The 22,534-nt window shown below is 37.9% G+C and overlaps 1 protein-coding gene and 1 long non-coding RNA gene across 3 annotated transcripts; both read right to left on the reverse strand.

The window, feature by feature from the left end:
* Positions 1-10: 10 nt before the first annotated feature.
* On the reverse strand, positions 11-16,603 carry ocrl (OCRL inositol polyphosphate-5-phosphatase). 2 transcript variants are annotated; one of them, XM_052574400.1, is made up of 24 exons: positions 16,080-16,559; positions 15,426-15,505; positions 11,603-11,694; positions 11,329-11,367; positions 10,754-10,867; positions 10,036-10,167; positions 9,701-9,911; positions 9,464-9,622; positions 9,281-9,382; positions 8,987-9,101; positions 8,747-8,863; positions 8,347-8,528; positions 8,113-8,224; positions 7,718-7,827; positions 7,473-7,608; positions 7,289-7,399; positions 6,784-6,949; positions 6,314-6,549; positions 5,749-5,772; positions 4,307-4,423; positions 4,128-4,212; positions 3,620-3,747; positions 2,444-2,555; positions 11-2,359 (listed from the first exon to the last, which is right to left on the reverse strand). In XM_052574400.1, exons 1-24 carry the CDS (start codon positions 16,122-16,124, stop codon positions 2,235-2,237), a joined length of 2,850 nt encoding a protein of 949 aa, XP_052430360.1. In that variant the 5' UTR covers positions 16,125-16,559; the 3' UTR covers positions 11-2,234. The 2 variants fall into 2 exon arrangements, with proteins under 2 accessions (XP_052430360.1, XP_052430361.1); XM_052574401.1 differs by lacking the exon at positions 5,749-5,772 and having other exon boundaries at positions 16,080-16,603.
* A 432-nt stretch (positions 16,604-17,035) lies between these two features.
* LOC127971193 (uncharacterized) lies at positions 17,036-21,292 on the reverse strand. The gene is made up of 6 exons (XR_008156769.1): positions 21,149-21,292; positions 19,841-20,045; positions 19,684-19,731; positions 18,872-19,326; positions 18,703-18,774; positions 17,036-17,506 (listed from the first exon to the last, which is right to left on the reverse strand). It is a non-coding gene; the product is annotated as an uncharacterized LOC127971193 (long non-coding RNA).
* Between the last annotated feature and the right edge of the window lie 1,242 nt (positions 21,293-22,534).

Below are 22,534 nucleotides of genomic sequence, written 5' to 3' on the forward strand. Positions count from 1 at the left end.
AGAAACCCAATAGCGTCATCATATTGTCTTTATTTCATTGAATAAATTAGATGCCCGGCCCCTCCCCACAAATAAAACAAAGTATGTGCAAGTATCCATCTGCAAAGTACCAGAGACATCATTACAAAAACCGAAAGGATATAGAAAGACAGGTCACAACAATAAACAAACAGGCAGGGTGGTGATTACAGCACACCAGAAATCTGTGTAATGGCCATCTGTATTTCTGATCCTCTGATTCAGTCTTCTGCAATGAGGTCCTCCCAGGAACATCATCTATTGGCAATGAAAAGAATGATATCAGGCGAGAAATGTTTGAATAAGAAAGATGAGGTCCATTGCGGCCCTTCCCAAAGCAGAAATGAGAAAAAACTAAGGCCAACAGAAAGCTCAGACACAGGGGGCTTGTAAACATGTCACAGGATGTGAAGAGATTGAGGCATCGGAGATCATTGGATGACTTCAAACCACAGCCAATATCATTCACAGAACATCACTACTTAAGAGTTTTCAACAATCTCAGGAATTGTTACAGCTTGTCACTGGGTCAGTACCTCAATCACATCTTTGTAACTTATTTAACCCTAAAAGTGTACACAGTAATACATAAAAGGTACGTATTCGGTACTAATATGTAGCTTTTAGGGGTAGATAAGGTACAAAAGTTCCTCTTTAAGTGTACTATCACAAGTTTTATGCCTAAAACTACAATTTGTTCACATTTCTGCCTAAAACTACAATTTCTGCACATTTTTTTTTTCTGACAGTAAGGGAGGGCAGAATGAGTTGGTCAGAAAACTTTTTCCAAGTTGCAAGACTCACGCAAAACATTTCCAGTGAGATTTTGAGGAAATGTTGCTAATGGACAGAGGCAACAATGTCACACACACTGTGGGGAAACAGCTTGTGTGGTTTGTGCTACAATAATATTTTAGCATTGGGGGGGATGAATAATACGAGTACAACAGAGGAGACTTCCTCTTTACGCACTGTAGTACTAAACCAGACTGACTGGCACAAGAAGTTAAAAACCAGCAGAATTCTATGAGATCAAGAGAGATAAACTTATGCCGGTATGTCACGACACGGAAACAGAACGTGTAAATGTAACCTGAAACAACACCAACAGAGGACACGAAGACTCTAAACGTACATAAAATCATCCCAGTCTGGGTTAGTTAGTTAACACTCAACATACATATAAATAGAAGGACCACGACTCAGTCTTCATCACAAGACTCGACAGATAAAAGACCAGACCCACTGAGCACATCAGTTAAAATTTTAACGTCTCTGTAACACAACAGGATCCAGAACAGAGAAAGACCTCAAAAGAATACGCTTCAGACCCAGAGTCCAGATCTAATGAAGGCAACCTCATCCCCTTGTTGCCATTATTCAAGGTGACTTAGAATTATGGGTATGGTTGTGCCATCATAACGGACAGAGGAGGAGACCGGAGAGCGTGTTTCTTACAGATAACAGACTTATATTCATCTGTGGAGGACATCCAAATGCAAAATGCTGAGGACAACTGTGTGGGAGACAGAAAAACATAAATAACATGTGCACACCACATTGGACAATACCAGCTGAGTCATCATGATTCAGATCATAGTCCAGACTTCTCCTCCACTCCAAAAGGTAGTCAATTGTCAAAGTCCCCATGTAGGAAACAATTCTCTGTCAAGGTCATTTTTGAAGGAGAAAAGGAATAGAGCATGAGACGGATGGAAAAGTGTGCTCTGACGGAGCATTTAACCCAGGCAGCAGCAGTCAACATAGCTTTCCTTTAGAGTAACAAAGTCATGTTTTTGAGTGCCTGTGAGTCACTTCTAACACATTCAGTCAAATCTGCTCGGGAATATTGGATTTGGCATTACAGCACTCTGATCCAGAGGACAAAACCAGAGAAAGTGTGGTTGCACATAGCCTTATAGATGCTACAGTCAAAAAGATGAGGTTTGTAAGGGTTAAAGTGTAGTTATTCATACTACGGAGATAAACTGACACCTATTCATCTGAAGCAGGAACAGAAGAATAACGAAACGTAACCAATGGGCAGTGTCTGTGCAAAACTGTGTGTCAAACTTTCATCATGGAGGCAAGTCAGTCATCTTAGTGCAGGGTGGCCCAAAATTCTCCCAGAAGACCAGCTACAAACAGAATGTCTTTTTGCTCAATCTGAACACCTCTGAGAAAAGGCATGACAACTCATTCCGCGGTCCTCTTCCTCAGTCTTCATCGCCTCCCATTAGGAACCCCAGTATGAAGTCGCTGGCTTTCTGACGGTCGTGTGACGTCTGTTTGCAAGCGAGGTTGGGAGGCGGCCGAACGAGGAGGCTTGCGAAGAGAGTAGCTGGGGAAGAGATACAAGAAGAGATGCAACGGTAATGTACCTGTATGTCTACAGTCTGCTGGCACTTAAGAAAGTCAGACTCACCTAGGAGGTTGGCGTTCAGGTTGTTGTCAATCGAGTGTTTAAGTAATTCTCTCAGGAAGGCCATCAGGTAGCGGAACACATTGCGATGGGCTCGTGGGAGCTGAGATATGAGCTGCCATTTAGAGTAAAACAAAGAATTAATCATTAAACTGTATTTCTTGGTTTAAAATAAATTCAGAATCTAAGAATTTCCACTCAGACTTTTGGAAGCTACTCTATATTGGAAGCTTGTGGTTGGATGGTTGAGACATGTATATATTTTATATATACAATACATACTGCATTTTTTTTTAATTAAAAATACAGAACAAAAATGAAATATGGTGAAATATTCTTACAATTTTAAACACTTTTTATAATATGAATTTTTTTTTTCATAGAAAGTTCAATAGATCAGCATTTATTTGAAAGACTGTCATTACTGGTCACTTTTGGTCATTAAATGCTACCCTGCAGAATAAAAGCATAAAATAAAAACAATTAAATAATAATAATATATGACCCTGGAACACATAAGGGAACTTTTTTTTTTATTGAGATTTATAGATCAAGATTGAAAATCACCTTTAAAGTTGTCCAAATGAATATCTTAGCAATGCATATATTATTGAAAAAAATATATATATGTTTTAATAAATTAATGGTAGGAAATTTACAAAATATCTTCATGAAATGTGATTTTTTTTTACTTAATATCCTACTGATTTTTGATACAAAAGAAAAAAAATATAATTTTGACCCATACCATGTATTTCTGGCTGTTGTTACAAATTTACCTTTAGACTGGTTTTGAGGCCCAGGGTCACGTATTAATAATTAAGGTATAAACTTCAATGAAAAAAATAATCTCTATATACACTTTTGTTTTATATAAATATATATAAAGAAATGCTAAAGTTTACTCTTTGTTTTTGTTGATTATCAAAAACAGCAACTGAACTTCATAGTTTAGACCCCATCGTTGTTAGACAATCTCTTACATATAAGCAAAATGGACAATGAAACACACCCAAATGAATCTGAATCAAAACACACTGAATGCAGAAACAAACAGAGAGCTTGTGAAATGGAACTGAAATAAGAACGTACATAGATTGCCAGACCTACCACAAATAGCAAATTAAACACACAGTTTTAAACCTACCAATATACTTACTGCCATGCATGCATGTTTACCTGTTTGCACAGGCGGCTGTCATGAGAGCATTCTAGACAGCGCTGATAGAGTTCATAACACAGCACAGGCTCAGGAAGAGCCTCCAAGAAGATCAATAGTGCTTCGGCAACTGAGTGATTAGAGCCAGCTAACTAACAGTCAAGGAGAACCACGGTGAACGGTGAGAATGCACATTTTAGCATCAGGGAGAGAAAATATGGCAGTGAAAAAAAAAGGAAAAAGACAGGAGAGAAAAGAAATTACACAGAATCTCCAGGGATGCTCTAGCACAATCACAGTAGGACAGAGGAAACATTCTCAGTCTCTCAGCAGCACAGGGATGAATTATGTGGGAGAGTCCAGCCAGTCAGAGCAGTTTTAAAGGGAGCCACTCGGTCACATTCACTCAAATGACAGACATTAGCATTTCTATTCTACGTAACTCTCAGAGCCAATCTATCTGCTGGGAAAAACTTGTCCTTTCCATTTATAAACATATTTTGTATATCTTTTGGTGGGAAAGGATACGGATGGATTCAGGAATGCTGGTGTCCAAGCAGTCAATAATATTTTGTAGCTCTTCTTGCAGGCCAGGGGTCTGAAAAAGGTCCTCCTGTGTGTTTAAAAAAGAAAGAAAAAAGAAAACTCGTTAGTAATTTAAGATGTGATGGTTAATCATTGGTGGATTGATGCTTTATTTTATTTACCTGCTGGCAGGCCTTGGTATAGAGGTGATTAACAAGCAACCAGACCTCTTTGGGAATCTTCAGAGGTTTATCCTCGGTTTCTGCACTGTCCAACAAGAAATTCATCCTGGATTTCTCCTGTGAAATTGAGAAAATTATCACAATCTATATATTGTAGCACTTTTCACTATTTTGGTGTTCCATTATTCAGTTTTTTTTTTTTTAAAGCACTAGATCCTATATTTTTGTTGAACTATTCTTTCTCAACTGTATTCAACATTTCAAATCATAAAACACTGACATTTACGGAAGTTTAAATAATCTTTAGTTAAGTGAAACTGCATGCTTTTTTGCCAAAATAACTAAAAAAATAAATAAATAAATAATTCAAATTGTCACAGTCAGAATTTACATCATTTAAAGAAGTTTTTGAATATTAGAGAAACCACTAACATATAATTTTTACTTATTCTGTATATACACTACCTATTAAAGGTTTAGAGATTTTTAAATGCTTACATTTTTGAAAGCCTCTTCCGATCACCAAAGCTGCATTTATTTGATGCAATAGTGTGAAATATTATTATATTTGAAATAACGGTTTCCTATTTTAATATATTTTAAAAGTAATTTATCCCTTTAATAGCAAAGCTGAATTTTCAGCAGCCATTACTTTAGTCTTCAGGATCAAAAATCTTTCTAATAGGTTGATTTGCAGCTCAAGAAACATTATTTTATAATTATTGTTAAAAACTTTTATATAATGTAATATTATTTATAACGCAATGTTGTTGTTTTTATTTGAACCCTTTTGTGGAAATTGCTTTTAAAAATATAGATGTCTGTTAAGATGGTTCTTGTACAACTTGGAGAATAACCACTGTGTTTAAACTTTAAAATATATAACACATTATATAATAATTAATCCATGTGATATTTGAAAAAGGGTGACATATAACATTCCTCGCTCTTATACACACACTGAAACATGTTACATGGAGAACAGCTACAGCCCCAACACCACTGAACAATATAAGGGGACTCATGCAATTAGTAAGAATACAACTCATGCTGAGCCACAGAAGCAAAAACAAATCTAAAGAACAGTCGACTCCAAATTACAAACACTGAGTTGTGAGGCTGGTTTCACCATGCTGTGAGCTGCTTTCTCTCTCTACTAATCTAATAGCGCTGGCTGGTGAGCAGTGAGCAGGGTGGGAAAAGGAGGGGCAGCATTCAAGCTGAGAGATTCAAGTCTCAGACTTTCATTAGCCTGAACCAGCAGATTGACTGCAGCAAGCTGACCTGTAGGAATGGGCAAGCACATCGAGACACTGTCACACTGGGACAAACATTTAATAACAGGACAAAGTCACCCTCAATTACACATGTAGGTCATGATAATTGCAGCTATCCTATTGTGTAAAATAATAGTCTTTTCCGTGGATGAAGAGGGACTTTACCTTTTCCATGCAGCTATCCTCTCCCTGAGTCATGCAGACCCAGAATGATTGGTCGGAAAGAAGTAGTTAGAGAAGAAAAGAGTAACAGAAATGAGGAGAGATAAGATAATAGAGAAACATTGCGTAATCAGTGAGAACACAGAGCCAGTATTGCATAATCACAGATTAGCATCTTTTAGCAATCAAAGCTTATCACTGAACAGCAGAGATAGAAACAGAAAATAACTAAAGATGATTGCAACTCTCTAAATTACAGAGAATATAGCGGCAAATGGAACAGTTACGAACAGCACGGGTGGTTTGCATGATGACCTATTGCTACTGAAAAACCTGCATCCCATAAAATGTATTCCTGTACATGACTTCCTCATTCTAGCCTCAAATTAGAATCATGTCTAACCTGAACATCTTCTCTTATCTAAAATCTGGAAGCAAAATTCCTTGCCACTCTTTGTCATGACCTTCCACTGGCAAAGAAAGGAAGAAAACAGCTGTGCTTTTGAAATGTCGGCCATTCTGAGGTTCTAATCCATCTAATAAACTGAAGCTGCGGCCTGTGCCTCACCAGATCGATGAGTTTGGTGATCGGTATCTCACGGATGGGCTTCTTCATACGGCACAGGGTCTCTAAAGATGTGCCGAAACAGCAGGGCAGGTAGTTTCCCGCCACAGTGATGAAGTAGTCTTTCCCTCGGTCCAGATGAAGAACCAGGATGTCCTCGATTCTATCCTCACCAGAGTTTAGCAGCGTCACAGAGTCTTTACTTACATACACCTCCAGGAAGATCTCCATTTTCTCATCTGCAAGAAACAATAATACACAGACTAAATAAAGGATGCTCAGTCTGCACATGAATCAAACAATTTAAATGACACATCATATGTTGTTTTTCCAACTATATTTGGGCAGCTGACATGGCAGTCCAGCCATGAAATTGCATTTAAAAAAGGATGTAAAAGGAAGACATTATCAAAAAACTTTGTACTTGTCAACTATAACATTAAATTTGTTTGGATGCCATATGAGATACTCACTAGGTTCTAGTACCCCTTCGCTGGGCTCAGCACGAAGCCAGTGCTTACAGTACTGAGAATCATTGAGTTTGGGAATGAAGGCGAATGTGCAAGGGACCTGTCCATCATTAGTGATGAGAAAACTCTGACGCTGGAGCTGACGAAATTTCACATTCTCAAAGCTGAACTATGGGATAAAGAACAGATATAACATGTTTTTGGCAAAGCTGATTAGTGAGAAATCATTCTAATATGCTTATTTAGCACTCAAAACTTTTCTTAGTATGATAAATGTTAAAAAACAGCTGTCCTGCTTAACATTTATGTGGATGCTATGATATATTTAACTGTGCTCAGCCCATAATCCACTCACTGTCCAGAGAAATGCTAAAATAGTGCAAACATTATCAATCTTCCTCTGATATATAGTGGGATCTCAGAAAGCCTGGAGGCAGGCCAGTGGATCAATGCAGAGAGAGTTTGTCAGAGGATACACTCCTCTGTCTGGTTCTCTGTCATTACTCACCTCCCGTCGTGTAAGGGACAAAGAGGGCAGAAAGTCATTTTCCATCCTGTCCATGTCCCGCACAATCTCTTCAAACACCTTCTTGTAGCGCTGGTCAATGACCATCTTCACCTGCAGGACACATAAAATCAATGTGATGCTCTCAACTTCTTTATTGGAGCATGATGAAAGAAGTAAACCTCACCCCAATACTGAAGAGAGCGCTGACAGGTTTGTGGTCACTGGTCTTCAGCTCCATGTGACTGCGGTATTGGAGCTGCTTCACGCTGCTCCCCCTCCACAGGATACGGTCGCACCAGGCAGGGACTCGACACTTTCCACTGTGGATGACAAATACCAAATCATGAAGTGTCAACCTAATTCTTTTCATTTTGAGATCATCAAACAAGGATGTATAAAAGAGGAGGTCCTAATCTCTGAGAACTTTACCTTGAGTCCCATTGGTCTGATTTAGCGTCATATTTGTAAGTTGGGATGAAATTAATCTCCCCTTCCATGAAGTCGGTGAAGGCACGTTTGGTAGTTCTCTGAATGTTCAGCTGGCAAAGTGAAACAGAAGATGCTATTAAGAGTGCTTTTAGAACAAAAATGGAAGTCAGTCTATATTTGGCTACTACTGAAAGAAATGCCATATACACACACACCAGAAAAAGCAAAGAGGAAGCAACAAATTATAGCCTAAAACCAGATAAATACAGTGGAGTGCATACGTAAAGAAACCACTGATGAAATCACTTTTGAGCTTTTAATAAAAACATATTAATAACTAACATTATTCAAATTCTAAAATATTATAAGAAAGTAGCTTCACTGAAAGGTCTCACCTGATCATACTCCTGAAGCCTCCTTAGCTCTTTTACCTCAATAAGTCTTTTTACCTCCCCAGCTTCAGGCAAACATAGCCTGTAGTTGAGATCTCCAAGCCAAATCACCACACTTAAGAGAGGAAATCATAACAACTGAATCATTTAAATACTGAGCCAATATTAGCTTTAAAGCTTTAAGGAAATCAGCTTCAAAATGGCTTCACTGGTTAACTAGATTGTGGTGACACTCACTCATGTTTGACTATACTGAGAGGGGGGTATTCCAGCAGGTGGAAACTCATGCGGGCACATATGTCTTTGTAGTCCTGGTTCCGCCGCTCATAGTCTTCCACATGAGCTGCCAAGTGAGAGTTTACGAAGCAGAAGCTGGTATTATGGAACACAAAACGCACTGCTACTCCGCCTTTATTCCCCTATAATAATGGAGTAATAAAAGAGGGTTAACGGATACTGATCTACTGATAGAAGGGATATAGCATATTCGTTTTGTGGTCATTTCTGTAATCTACACCACTCTAAGATTACACCATAAGCAAATACAATAAAAGATACACATTATATGCCAAGCTATAGGCTAAAGGTACTTCCTGTTTTGACAAACCACTACCTATTGTTACAAATTCAAATGTACCATTTTATTCATGAGGCCAGTTCCAACAGACTCTGAAGCCACCTCTCGAATGTGTTGTTTGTGCTCCTTGTTGACATACACCACCAACATCATTCCCACTAGGCGAATGATACGGATCTGAAGACAGGATGAAGAGCCTCATTAAAGGTTCACATGAAATCAAAACAAGCACCACATACTTTCTTCAGCTGACCACAGGAAAGACTAGACTGTCCTTTGCATTTTAAATGTTGAACACACCCGTTTGTATCTGGCTTTAGGATGGAGGCTTCTCTCTACTGCATCAACCCATAACTGTTCTTTGGATGAGTCCATATAGAGAAAGGCCTCTGTGCTCAGGTCCAGCTCCTGAAATCTGCCGAAAAACAGAACAAATCAACATGAACATAATCAACGAAAATACGAATGGACAATTAATAAATGTACGACGACCTTTTATGGGTGAAATATTTATGCCTGTCCCACTGGAGTCACAAAACTGCAGCTATAATGACTGTTTTCAAACAGGTTTCCCCATGCTCCAAAAGGACTCACCCCAGTGCGTAGACATCTGGAGGGTCCGGGTCACAGCACAGCCAAGGCTCAAGACTGCTGTCAGGAGACTGACCATTCACATTCCACGTGCCAATAAAGAACCTGTAAAACAGCAACTCAATTAAATACCAGGAATCAGTCTAAATAAAATCAATGACACGTTTCCAGGCATGTTACATTTACCTGAAGTTCTTAATATCCACATATTCTTTCTCCTTCTTGCTGAGGCGATACTTGAGCAAGCCTTCCCTTGACCCTATGTGGGTGCCCATCATGGCCTGTCTCATTGTGTAGTTGGACGGGCTGTCAGACCAGGAACTGGAACGGTCTACAGACTGAAATCTGTAACGACAAACAGCATTTCAGTTCAACCCAGCTGAAAACCTATAGGCTTCTGCATTTAAGACCAGTAGCACTCACTCATTTCTGACAGGTGTGGAGTTCTGTGCAGATGGTGGCCTTTCTTTGGTGGATGGGCCTGCTGCGTGATTAGTCGATGGTGTATATGTGCCCTTCCGAGGGGGAAGAGGAGGCAGTGGTGGAGGAGGTGCCCCTCGTTGTGCCACTGTACGGTTTTTCTGGTTCTTCTTCTGTTCAAAGCCAAAATCCGTGGCCATTGAGAGGGCAGAGTCTTTAAACAGAGAGGAACAGACCAGCAGGATTATAAATAACAATGCCTTCACTGGCAACTACTGACTACAGTGTTTCTGACCATGTAATCCAATGTATTGTGTGAGATATTTATATTTCCATACCTGTTTTTAAGGGCTTTACTAAAGTGCTATTGCTGATGTTATTTGAGGTGGATTTGGAGGTTCCTCTTTGAGGTGGGACTGGAACAGGTACAACAGGCTCCATCTTTCTGGGCGGTAAACTCCTCTTCTCAGCTATAGATGGGCCATTGAACAGTGAGGTTTAATGTATTTACACATTAGTGAATGGTTTTCAAAATTTCTTCAGCAGTGGAGAATGTTTATTATTGTCACAGTTTTAGTACAGGCAGCTCTACTACTAATCTGGACATGATTTTTCTTATTTTCAACATCCTTATAAAACACATTTGAAAATCTTTGATTACAAATCTGTAATTTTTTTCTACATTATGTTTTTTAGTTATCTTACCATCAGTAATTAATAATTTTGAAGTATTACTGACAGTGTCTTGTAAAGGCAGGAATACACTACACTATTTTTGTCCCAATTTGCAGCCTGGACAATGCTTAGGTGACGAAAGTCAAAGTCTGCAAAAGTCGAAAGGACAAAAGTCAAAAAACAAAGACGATCCCAAAAATAAACTAAAGTGTTATGAGTCAAACTTTCCGTCTGACAATAAGGTCAAATTCTTCCAGGAAGCAGTCATTACAACAAACCTATAAATCTGGGTGTTGGTTAACCTGGTAAATAAATTATTATAGTTAATAAATAAGAAATGTGGCTTGATGTTTGTGGCTGCATCCTGTGCAGGGGTATCACCTTGCTGTTTGGCTTTCGTCACATGCTGCAAGAAGGACTGAGTGTGAATGTCATCCTGCAGCTCCAGCAGAAGCTCTGGTGTTTGCTCGCCTTGAAGATGAATCCGTAACGTGGCTGTTGAAGAACATTTTGTCAAATATTTACATCCAAACATTACAGCTATGCATTTTATTCTTTAGAAAAAGCACTTTGCTTAAGTGAATCATTTAATAAATATACAAAGCGTTATGCATTAAGAAACCTGCCAAAGTATACAAATCACATAAAAAATAGAGCATATAAACTCCAACCATTTCATATAATTACATGTACATTTCATACAGAAATGTAATTAATTAGATTAAGAGTAGCAATGAGCTGCTTAATCTGAATGCTGCTACAATAAGCTCCTTACGGCCAGATAGATATGACTCAACTGTAAATTATGTAACAATTATTTGAAATACACTTGATTTGTATTCTATGCTGATGTAATTGACCAAAAACGCTATACACAACTGACTAAAACACTTAGTAAAATGGCTATGAATCAAACAAATATAAGAATTTAAAACAAAAGGCTAATTAAAACTTACAGTCAATTGAGAGGTCAATAAGAAGTGCTTCTTCAGCCTCTAAAATAGGAAAATAAAGAAAGTCAGAGAAAGATTTTAAGAGGACTGGACCAGGAAATATAAAACATAACCAAATGATTTTCAAATATTTGATAAGGAGAAGGAGATTTCATCATTCAAAACTCCAAAGACCAAAGGTGAGATTTAACAGGCAGAAAATATTATAGTGAGGGCAAATGCATTTACAGTGTTACAAAGTCCTTCTGTAAAATATATACAGCCATTAGAAGCTTACCTCGAACTAACTGAAATTTTTTATTGATGGGGATGGACAGCTGGGGCACTGGGCTTAATACAATTGCTTCAGGGTTTGCCAGAATATCCAACCTAATAACAAGAGATCCATCCATGAAATGTCATAAGAATGCATAACCTTTCTCAAATCGCTTCACAAAGTCATTTTATTTATGTATGTATGTATGGATGTACATTATATATATATATATATATATATATATATATATATATATATATATATATATATATATATATATATATATATATATATTTTTTTTTTTTTTTTTTTCAAAGAAACACACTAAAAAAAAAATTATAATAACACCACTTTTGTTAACTTTTTATGTTAACGATGCAGAACAGTGTTTTGTACACAACCCTCTACAGACATATTGGCAACTGAATCGCCATTGGCTAATACATTTTTTAGTTTACTGAAACAAAACTGATATATAAAATTTTTGTGGAGGAAATTTTATTTTTGTTTTAAATATTAATATTATTTGACTCACTGTACTAAAGTGTGTTCTTTAGACTGTCTCGACATGCTTCCATTGGCTGCAGTATGTGTGTGCAAGACAGGTTTGAGAATTTTTTTTTTATTTTAGTTTCTTAGACATCCTGACTACTTTGTAATGCAAAATGATTTGCATGAAATGCTTTGAAACTCATCTGGAGGACATAGTTGAACACCTTAAATGGACATATATGTTGAATATGCATTATGAATGGATGAGATCAAAGCATCCGCATTTGATGAAGGTATAAATGTGAAGTTGGGGTGTTTCCTTTTTGGTCTAACTTTGCAGTCAACTTGGATGATTGTCACCTTTTTACTCACAAGAAAATAAATATTCAAAATACTTTTGTCTCATACCTTTATTCAAATGGAAAACTGCTACAATTTTACAAACACGTTTGTAAAACTTTTGAACGGTATCGCTCACATTTCCGCTATGGTCCAGCATAATCTTATCTCATCAAAAATGTAGCTTCCGAATGTAGAGGGAAGCTTATGGAAATGCAGCAAGCTAAATGCACATTGGAGGGCTAATTTCAGGCCATATTTCACTCTCTGATAATAACAGTGCCAACTCCAGGGCATCAGGTTCCTCTCAAAGTGGTCATACCTCCATTTCGCTTCATGGGAAATTCAATTACAGTGGATTATTGGAAAAACCTTCAGATTTCACTGTCTGAGTGTGCCATGCGAACGCATGGGGCAAGACTAGAACCCCTCTGTGCTGCCAGTGAGCCCCTCTCATTCAGTCTCAGAAGACAATAATTGCTATAATGGATGCTGTTGCCAGGAAACGCAGCACTCATGAGCAAGGGAAATTCTGCCTAGACTTACTAAGCAATCTCACATTCAATCAATACAAATAATAGCCCAGTGTAGGGATGATGGATATCATCTGCTCTTGCCAAAAATATTTCCTTATTCTCCGAGGTTAAACTGTGGAACCCGCTCACATTAACACTTCACTAGTCTCAGTGAAGAAGTGAAGCCCACGGACTGTTGGCTGAATGTCTGATGCATATGGCACACAAAAGTGGAAACAACTGTGACAACGACTGCTTATCAGGATCAATAAATGCTGGATTTTCAAAAGTATGTGAAATATTTCAAGTTCGCAGCACAGAACCTTTAAAATATGTCAGAGAGTTTTACACATCAGTCTGTTATTGTGGAGACATTCCCATGCCTCAAAACGTGACGATGAACGAAACTAACTGTGATTGGTGGATTGACATGTCAGTCAAATGGCCTCATGGGTGGACCTTGGACAATGAAAGCTGCCATAGACTAAAGTTTCACTGACAAACACAGCTCAAAATTGTTACTCCCTATCTACCCCAAAGGCCTGTCAGGCTAAATGAAACATAATATACTTTTATGAGCTGGTTACACTTCCTATGGGGACTTCCTGGGGAAGCTGTGGCTTAATGGTTAGAGAGTTTGACTCCTAACCCTAAGGTTGTGGGTTTGAGTCTCGGGCCGGCAATACCTCGTCTGAGGTGCCCTTAAGCAAGGCACCGAACCCCTCACTGCTCCCTGGGTGCCGGAGCATAAATGGCTACCCACTGCTCCGGGGGTGTGTGTGTGCACTTTTTGGTTAAATACAGAACACAAATTCTAAGTATGGGTCACCACACTTGGCTGTATGTCACATCACTTTCACTTTTTTTTCCACTATGATCTAAACAAAGATGTTCTTGCAGTTCAGGTTAAAGGGACAGTTCACCATAAAATGAAAATTCTGTCTATTCATGCATGCACAAGTTTCCTCAATAACCAAATTAGGTTTGTTCTTATACTCTATTATCAATATCTATATGTGAAATTACTTTGTTGCTCTAACGCAGTGGTTCCCAATCCTGGTCCAACATTGCATGTTTCTGACAGGTTTTTTTTATCTGACATGTTTGAGGTCTTGAAGTTTTTACTAATGAGCTGATAAGTTGAATTAGGTGTGCATAACTACCTGCAGAAGAAATCTGCATAAAAGTTTTCAATGCATACTTTTACATCTAGTGCCTAATGCGTCAGTCAATGAACGCTTCCTCATGCAGGTCTGAAATATCAAATGTGTACACTGTTCTTATTGTTAGGAGAACCTATTCATTACACAACATAACATTTTTGACCTCTTTTGCCCAGTCAGTTCTTGAGCTTTGAGTAAAGCTGAGTGTGTACAGTTTTAATGCAGTTAAAGAGTTTGTGTGCTCATGTGAGGCTTATTAGGCTCTAGGACACTGAGGTGGAATGCAGGATAATGAGCAGCAGACTGGCATCCACCACACACAACGAAAGCCACACTGCCTCACTGCACAATCTTTCACAGAGTATTCTCACATCTAATTCTTTCACATTCACATTTCTGGGGTTCTCGGAAGCAGAAGTTGTCACAGTTGGGTAAACCAGCAGTGAATAAGAAACTACAACAAATATAATTTTTGCATTCTCAATTTCTCCAACAGAAAAAAACTAAACAAAAATCCATGATAGTGTTTCCAAGACTTTGCAAAAGAGGATAATAATACAAAGAACTAAATTATTGCAGAAAGACGTCTAGCAGATGTGTTAATGTTTTAATAAAACATAACACACAAAATACTGTTAGAAATGTATTCAAGATCTCTGAGAATTGCTTAACTTTCAGGGCTGCCAATCAAGAATTTCACACAGGAAGAGCAAAGTTGGCACACCACAGTTCAAAATGTAGAAAAATACTTATGTTCTGACCACGTGACATTTCGAGCCTAACATGTCTGATGAAAAGCTTTTAGGCTCGAAATGTCACCTCGACTGTGAATTGTTTCTACTTTTGGGGCTGTGGTGTACCAACTTTGCGCTTCCCGTTTTAAATTTTCTGCTAATCAAGAATAACATACATCAGCCTGAATGAGCGAGATATATCTAGTAAGTATCCTACTATATGTAAAGACCATCAGATGTAAAAATAAATAGCAGGCTGTTAAAAGCCAGCTGCATTCTCAAAATAGAGATGCTCATCAGATAGCTAGCAATTAGATGGACTGTGTTGATGGGTTTGGTTGCTAATAATGACAAAAAGGCCAAAAACGAAAACACAATTGTCAATGTAATAACACAGACAAGGCAGTAGCAATGAATCCACCTGACAGAATGAGCAGTTAAGTCTAACAGAAACTGAACAGCTGCTCTGATGCTCATGTTTCCCAAGCTTTAAAATTAACTTTTGCAACTAATCACATTATACACATTGTTTGGTATAACAGTTAAGACGTGTAAAATGTGAAATAGAAAACTGGGTCAAATAAACAGAGAGGCTACTTACTTGAACTGTCCAGAACACTCTAACAGGGACAGGAGTCTTGGTTCTTTTTGTCCATTTCTGAGCACATGTCCTCTAACGGTCTGAAAAAAAATCACTGTCAAGGATTCAATTGGATAGCTGGAGGCAGAGGGAATGGGATAAGGGTGGAAAGTGTGACGCCTCATGGCTCTCCAGTGCTTGCTCCCTCCCTCAAAATATAAAAAAACTTGATGGACTTTATATAAGTTCATTAGGTAAGTCATAAAACAATCCCCATCATACTTCAAGATATATATAAAAATCACTAAAAGCTCTATTTTCATATTAAACTGCATCTATGATGTTATACCTTACAGACACATCATATCAAGTGAAATAACAATGTCACGCAATGATGTGCAAGTTATAGAAATAAGAAATACGAGTATGTTTTGATAAACAAAACGCTTAAGTTACCACGAGACACTTGCGTAACTTCTGTCTGACACAAGAGAGAAAACGACAGCTGAAATGACATTTGTACTCGGTGTAGCCTCTTTTAATACACTAGCAACCCGAAAATCCATGTTATTTTTTACCATTACAGCTAGGCTAACAGCTAAATGACTTTAAAAGAGACAGCTACTGCTCCATACAAAATGAAAACGAACAACCGAGCTATCAAATAAAGGATACGGCCAAACACTTGCTATCGCATATTCCGAATGAAGAAGACTCCATCGCGAATGTTGTTAAATGGGTTGAATTAAAGCCGTCAGGCGACTAGCTTACAAGCTAAACATTCAACTCGGCGCGACTGTTTTCTGATGTCAGGCTCCACCTCTCGACGCGCGTGCCGGGCTGCTGGCCTTTCTTCCGGGGAGCTTGAGAAACGATTGATCGCTTGCTCGGGAAAATTTTAGCTTGCAAAACGGGTTTTGAATAAACACGGGTGGGGAAAAACAATCAGTGTGCACCCGCTCTTCCAAACAGAAGTGACGTAAGAGTGCGATTCAGCTCGTTAGACGGAGTCACTAAACTCCAGAGAAAACGACAGCCATTTAATAAGTGTATATCGAATTTGGGGCTAAACAGGGATGACAGTTGTGTTGTCGCGTAAATAGGTCAATGACATCTCGAGTGATGTTCTACTTGTTTGTAAAATATGTAGCAAGACACAACCGGTCAAGTATGGGTTCCGAGATCATCATCACCGCGCTGTCCCGGACGCAACAACATCACTGGGGTGTGTTATGCACTTCTCAGGGATGTCATACATGCTCCACTTTTTCGCATTACTGTGTGAAAACACATAAGCTTTACGACGCACTTTTAAATATTGACTGCATAGTTTCTGATAAAACACTGCCATTAATCGGATAGCCTAGTTGTTGCTAAATCTGAATAAAGGGATATATTGATCTTTTGCTTGCGTTATGTTTCTGTGTGTTGCAAGTATATTATTATTTCAGTAGCCTACTACCCAGAACATATGTTTTCAGATAATAAAAAAATCAAGCCAAATTCCACCTGGATGGCTGTTTGATAAGCATACAATTATTTTATTTGTAATGTGCACACCAAAGAAAACCTATCGCAGACTTCCGTCCCCATTCATAAAAAAAAACTGTTTGAATTATTAATGACAAAAACATAAGCAGGTGGCCTTGATTTCAATGTCACAATCTACATCACACATTTAAGAAAATGTAATCTTGGACTTCACTCATGTTAAATCATGTAATTATTGCTTCTTTTAATAAGGAAAACAGTCAGATAAGAAGAAAACATCCAGATTAAGCAGATGATGTTTTGATTTTGTGCATGGCATAAGGACTGGAGTTGATATGAGGCCAGATGCTTCCATTGGGCATCTCAGGTTTGTCCTCATCCTTTCTCTCCTCCATCACCAATGTCATTATCATCTCTGGGTTGAACACGTCTGGTGTGCGGTAAGGGAATACAAGGTGGCGAAAAGGTGGGAGGACTTGAGCTCATCTCCTAGCTCAGAGGCAAGGTCTTTCAGATCTCTAATCAGGGTGAATCTGAGATTGAACACAGCAAGAAGAACAGACCAGCACAGATACCAGAGACAAAGTATAAAGCCACCGTCTCTGGAAGACCTTGGAGAAAAAAAAAGGCCAAGATGAAGAAAATTAAATTTAATAAACAATATCAACAACATAAATAACAAGAGGATAAATCAAGTAGTAAGATACTTCCACATTTAGTATATGAGAAGGCCAATGCTGACTGCTGATGTTAGCAAGCTATGAAGAAAAATATAGTCATTCATATACGTGTTTATTCTCCAAGGCTTTGGCACTTGTATGTAGGTTACATGCATGCATGTTACTGATATGTATGCTGCAGATAATAAGATTCATGTGTACATTTTAAAATGAAACAAAAAGTTGATCATAAAAAAGAAAGATGAATAATATTAAGTAAAAAAATGACATCTAATCATTTGAACATTCTGGGATCAGACCAAAATATTTCCAAAGAGGTGAAAATGTTTTGTGGTCTGGACACACCGGGACCAGTTTACCACCCTCCTGTGAAGGGGGAAGACGGGATTGGATCCAGCAGTCAGAAAGACCATCAACAACTTATGACTTGCAGTTCTGTTATAAAGCTGAGTCATGTGCAGTTGTGGTCAAACACTTACATACTGCTTTAAAGAAATGTTAAGATAACAAGTATAATAAAATGCATTTTTATTTAGTAAAAATAATCTCTTAATGCCTTGTGTTGCCTTTTTGAGCATAAGTGATTGTTTCACTTTTGCAATAATTGATTATGAATCCCTCAGTGAGAAAAGATGAATCTCAAAGTCATAGTCATTGCTGGAAAGGGTGGAGAAGATTCTGGTAAGTTGAAGAACAGTGGGCAGCTTTACTGCTCAGAACAATCAATGGATTCATAAACAATTATCATAAAACAAAACACAGTCATGGTTCATCGAGGCAACAACACAGTATTAAGAATCAAGAGTATGTAATCTTATTCAAAAATGTAGCTATTATTTTGTTCTGTGGACTATATGTATACACCTATAAAGTAAAATAAATAAATAAATAAAACATGCAATTTTTATGTCCTCTTTTATTTTGTTGAAACTATTAAGATTTTGCAGATTCTGCAAGGTGATTTAAAACTTTTGACCGCAGTGTAATTTTTTTCCTATGCAATAATCAATCATGGAATGAGTCACAGTTATTAGGTTGAAGATATCTTTTTAACACAAGCTAGCTTATTAAAATTTTAATTAGATTAGCAACAAAGAGAATTTCCACTATAGAATTATTTTTCTTACCATGTGTATAATCAGAGAGCAAGAACAGATCTATGTTTCCACGTCCAATATCTTCTAGTAGATAACGTGGTACTAAAAGCACAACAAAAAAGTAAATCTTTTTATGACTGCTTCAACATTAATAAATAAGCTAGTAGATTGTAGTTTCTCTTAACCTTCTAAAACTCACCGTAGGTGAAGGAGACTCACATGTGCTTTTTGGTCCCAGGGAAACAGGGGTCTCCAAATCTGTGAGCATTAGCCAGTACAGAGCAGATTGTCCTGCCATGACATGTCCTTGACACCCTCCTCAAGACTGACGGAGACAAGCACTCTAATAGAAAACAAGCATTTAAGCATAGTCTCATATAATATGATCTCTGTTCTACTTTGTACAATGGGAAAAAAGGATTTGAACATAATTTGCCGCCTCTGCTGTTGTAGCCAAACCTTCCCACTAGATGGGAGAAGTGAGTTATTTCAGTCTCAGACCTATATCTAGTTTTGATTTAGTCTCTTGAGGGCACTCAAGGCTGTCATGCTCCAGGTGGCCAAACGTGGCTGAATAGATTGCCAAAACTGTGTCATTCTTACAGGCCAACTTCATTCGCTAAGTCTCACACACCGTTCTCGAACAATGATGCTCTGTGGAGAGGAGAAACTCATTAGGTGTGTGAAAAACAAGATCTATCGAATCTGATTGAAAAGATGCAAGCGTATATTTGATTATTCTGGTCCTATTTATCAGACTATTCCAGGACACTTTCAATTAGATTGTAATTCATTTGGATCAAGCTCAGTTGACAGAGGTGTTAACAAGCCTTTTTAATCCAAAGAGGCATCAATATGATCATCTGGGTGCATGTAAATGTAGAAGTCATGGTTGGTTACAAAATATTGCTGAAGCACAAATATAGGTTTGTCACCATGCTTGCACTTGTAGGAGACAATGATGTATTTGCTGGTTTCAGGGCAGGGATCTTGACCAAACACAGGACTCACCACAGGAATCTGACACTCCCGCCGATCCTGGCACTCAGACAACATTTTCTAGACATAACAAACACATTCTGACTGAAATTCATTAATTATGATGAGTTCCAAAGATTTTTATTTTGTCTCTGGAATTAAAGTATGAGTAAATCCAGATCAAAGATACCTGAATGGCTGTGGTTGATGTACAGTCTGTGTTTTCCTCTGTTATGTTTGGGGTTGTGTGTGTGCATAGATATGGACTTGGAACACGGCGTCCATAAAATACACTTAGAGAACAGCCACAGATGTTCTGGTGGAGCATCTGATGGACAGCGTCTCTCCATCACACGCATGGGCAGTGTGGTTCTTCAGGATCCTGTGGAGGTAATCTAAGAGGAAAATATATGCAGACATCACTTGCAGACAAAACATCAGTCACTACTGCTGAGATAAAGGCCTTTCACTCCTCAGTGTACAAACAAGTTATTGTGAATGCATTTAGAAAACAGCACTGTAGACCACAACTAATGTACACTGATTCTATAAGCCCGTTGTATAGTGCAAATCCAGCAGAATGACAATAGGCAAACCAACTCCCTCACTTATCTAATCTTGCGAGGTGTGGCTGACATTAAAACTTTGTGATGCAGAAATCTCTTCTCGGGTTTCTCCTGCAACTACTGTTTCAATCTTACAAATACAGTACTACAATAACTGGTCTGGAACCCTGGAGGACTGAGAACTGGAGAAAACATAAATAAGGGATCCTGTAGAAAATTTCCTTTTCTAGAGGCTTTTTCCTTTTTCTTATCTTCCAATTTTCCATGCAGCTCAGGTTACTAGACTGTTACTTTCTAAACATGCATGCCTCCATTCCTTCACTGGACCATATCCATGAGCATTCAATGAGAAGGAACTGGATCAGTGGCTATTGTAATGTTTGGCCTGTACCTCTCTCATTCCGGATCTGCATAGCCCACTGTTATGCAGTGCCAGGCACAGACACTCTCACAAATAAACACAATGAGCTATTCTCGGCTGATACTTGAAGCCACTATACAGGACAACTGAATTACAAAGCCAACATTTGTCAGGGACACTTAAATGCTGACTTTTATGGTACAATGATGACACAAACTCTGCAGCTGGCTCCATATTTGGTGATTCTAATGTCTTTTGAAGTCCAAAATATAGTGCATTTTGCACGCCTTCAGACTATATGTTACATAAATTATTTGTCTTTAGTTCAGAATGGGTTAATGAAGATAACTGCCTTCCTACTGTATATGGACTGTCCTCAAACAATGGAGGAGGATGGGACAGTTTTGTGACCCTAACACGCATCTCTCTTAAGCTGATACACTACAGATTGTTGACAAGGACTGAGTAAAAGACAAAATACAGAATGTTCTCTTTCCTTTCAAGGGGCCGCTCCAAGACAACATGCTGAATTTCATCTATACCAGCCACAAAATCAGGGAAAAACACTTACCAAAGAAATCTGGAGCTAATGAGGTTTGCCTTGTGTTGACAGCTAGGACGACGGAGAGGAAACACCAGGACCAACAAGAGCTCCATGAAGACATATGCACATTACGAAGCGCTGTAATTTTTAACTAGAAGAAGTTGTTTGGCTGTTTACTGCCCTCTGACTTCTTGACCAGGAGAAAGGGGTCAACGGTGGAATTGTGCTGACAGGAGAACAAGCGCTCATTCAACAGCATTGACACTGACACACATTTGTGTCACACACTAATTAGATGGTTATCATGCTTGTTTTCCATTTATTTATCAAAGACAGAGTTCACATGTCTGTTTTTAATAAGCAACCCTGATTTTTACACTGATGATAATATTTTTTTTCCCCATTCAAACGTACAGCACAGATTAGTGTTCAGTAATACTGATCAGTCTAAATCAGAATTCTAGTATTATTTAAAAGTCAAAATATTAAATTAACCTTAATCTGAAAAGGACATTAGTGTAAGATATTAAGATCTGTGTCATATACATTGACCTCAAATGTTTTAATACTGTATATTTTAAAATGCATTTAATAATAAAATACACATTTATATGATAAATAATTCAAAATATGTTACTAATATTTAGTAATAAATATAATCTAATCTAAAGTTTGACTTAATTTTCTTGTTTTAGGCATATATCATAATAAAACTATATACTTCAAACAAGACAAAAAAAAAAACATTTGCTGCTAGGGTAAGAAAAATCTATATAAGATAAGATATTTTATTTGTGTATGAATTAAATAGATATTTATCATCAAGGATGCATACGATCAAAAGTGACAAAGTACAAATTATTTCTTTTTAAATAAAATGAGTGATGTTGAAAATTTTTGCTTTGGCAACAGAGGAATAAATTCTATTGTAAAATGTATTAATAAGTTATCTTAAATTGTAAAATGAAAGTGAAAGTGACGTACAGCCAAGTATGGTGACCCATACTCATAATTCATGCCCTGCATTTAATCCATCCAAAGTGCACACACACACACCGTGAATACACACAGCACTGAACACACACACAACGTGAACACACACCCGGAGCAGGGGGCAGCCATTTATGCTGCAGCGCCTGGGGAGCAGTTGGAGGTTCAGTGCCTTGCTCAAGGGATCCTCAGTCATGGTATTGCCGGCCCGAATCTCAAACCCACAACCCTAGGGTTAGGAGTTAAACACTCTAACCACTAGGCCACGACTTCCCCAATATTTTTACAATATTACTGTATTTTTGATCAAATAGCATCAAAATTAGAGTATAATCAGTAATATCGTCTTATTGAAAAGATGTCTTTCAAAAACAAAATCTTAAGAGGTTTAGATTTAGTGTTTAGCATTTATTTATTTATTTT

Source organism: Carassius gibelio, chromosome B14 (genome assembly GCF_023724105.1).
Source record: "Carassius gibelio isolate Cgi1373 ecotype wild population from Czech Republic chromosome B14, carGib1.2-hapl.c, whole genome shotgun sequence".
Taxonomy (NCBI): domain Eukaryota; kingdom Metazoa; phylum Chordata; class Actinopteri; order Cypriniformes; family Cyprinidae; genus Carassius; species Carassius gibelio.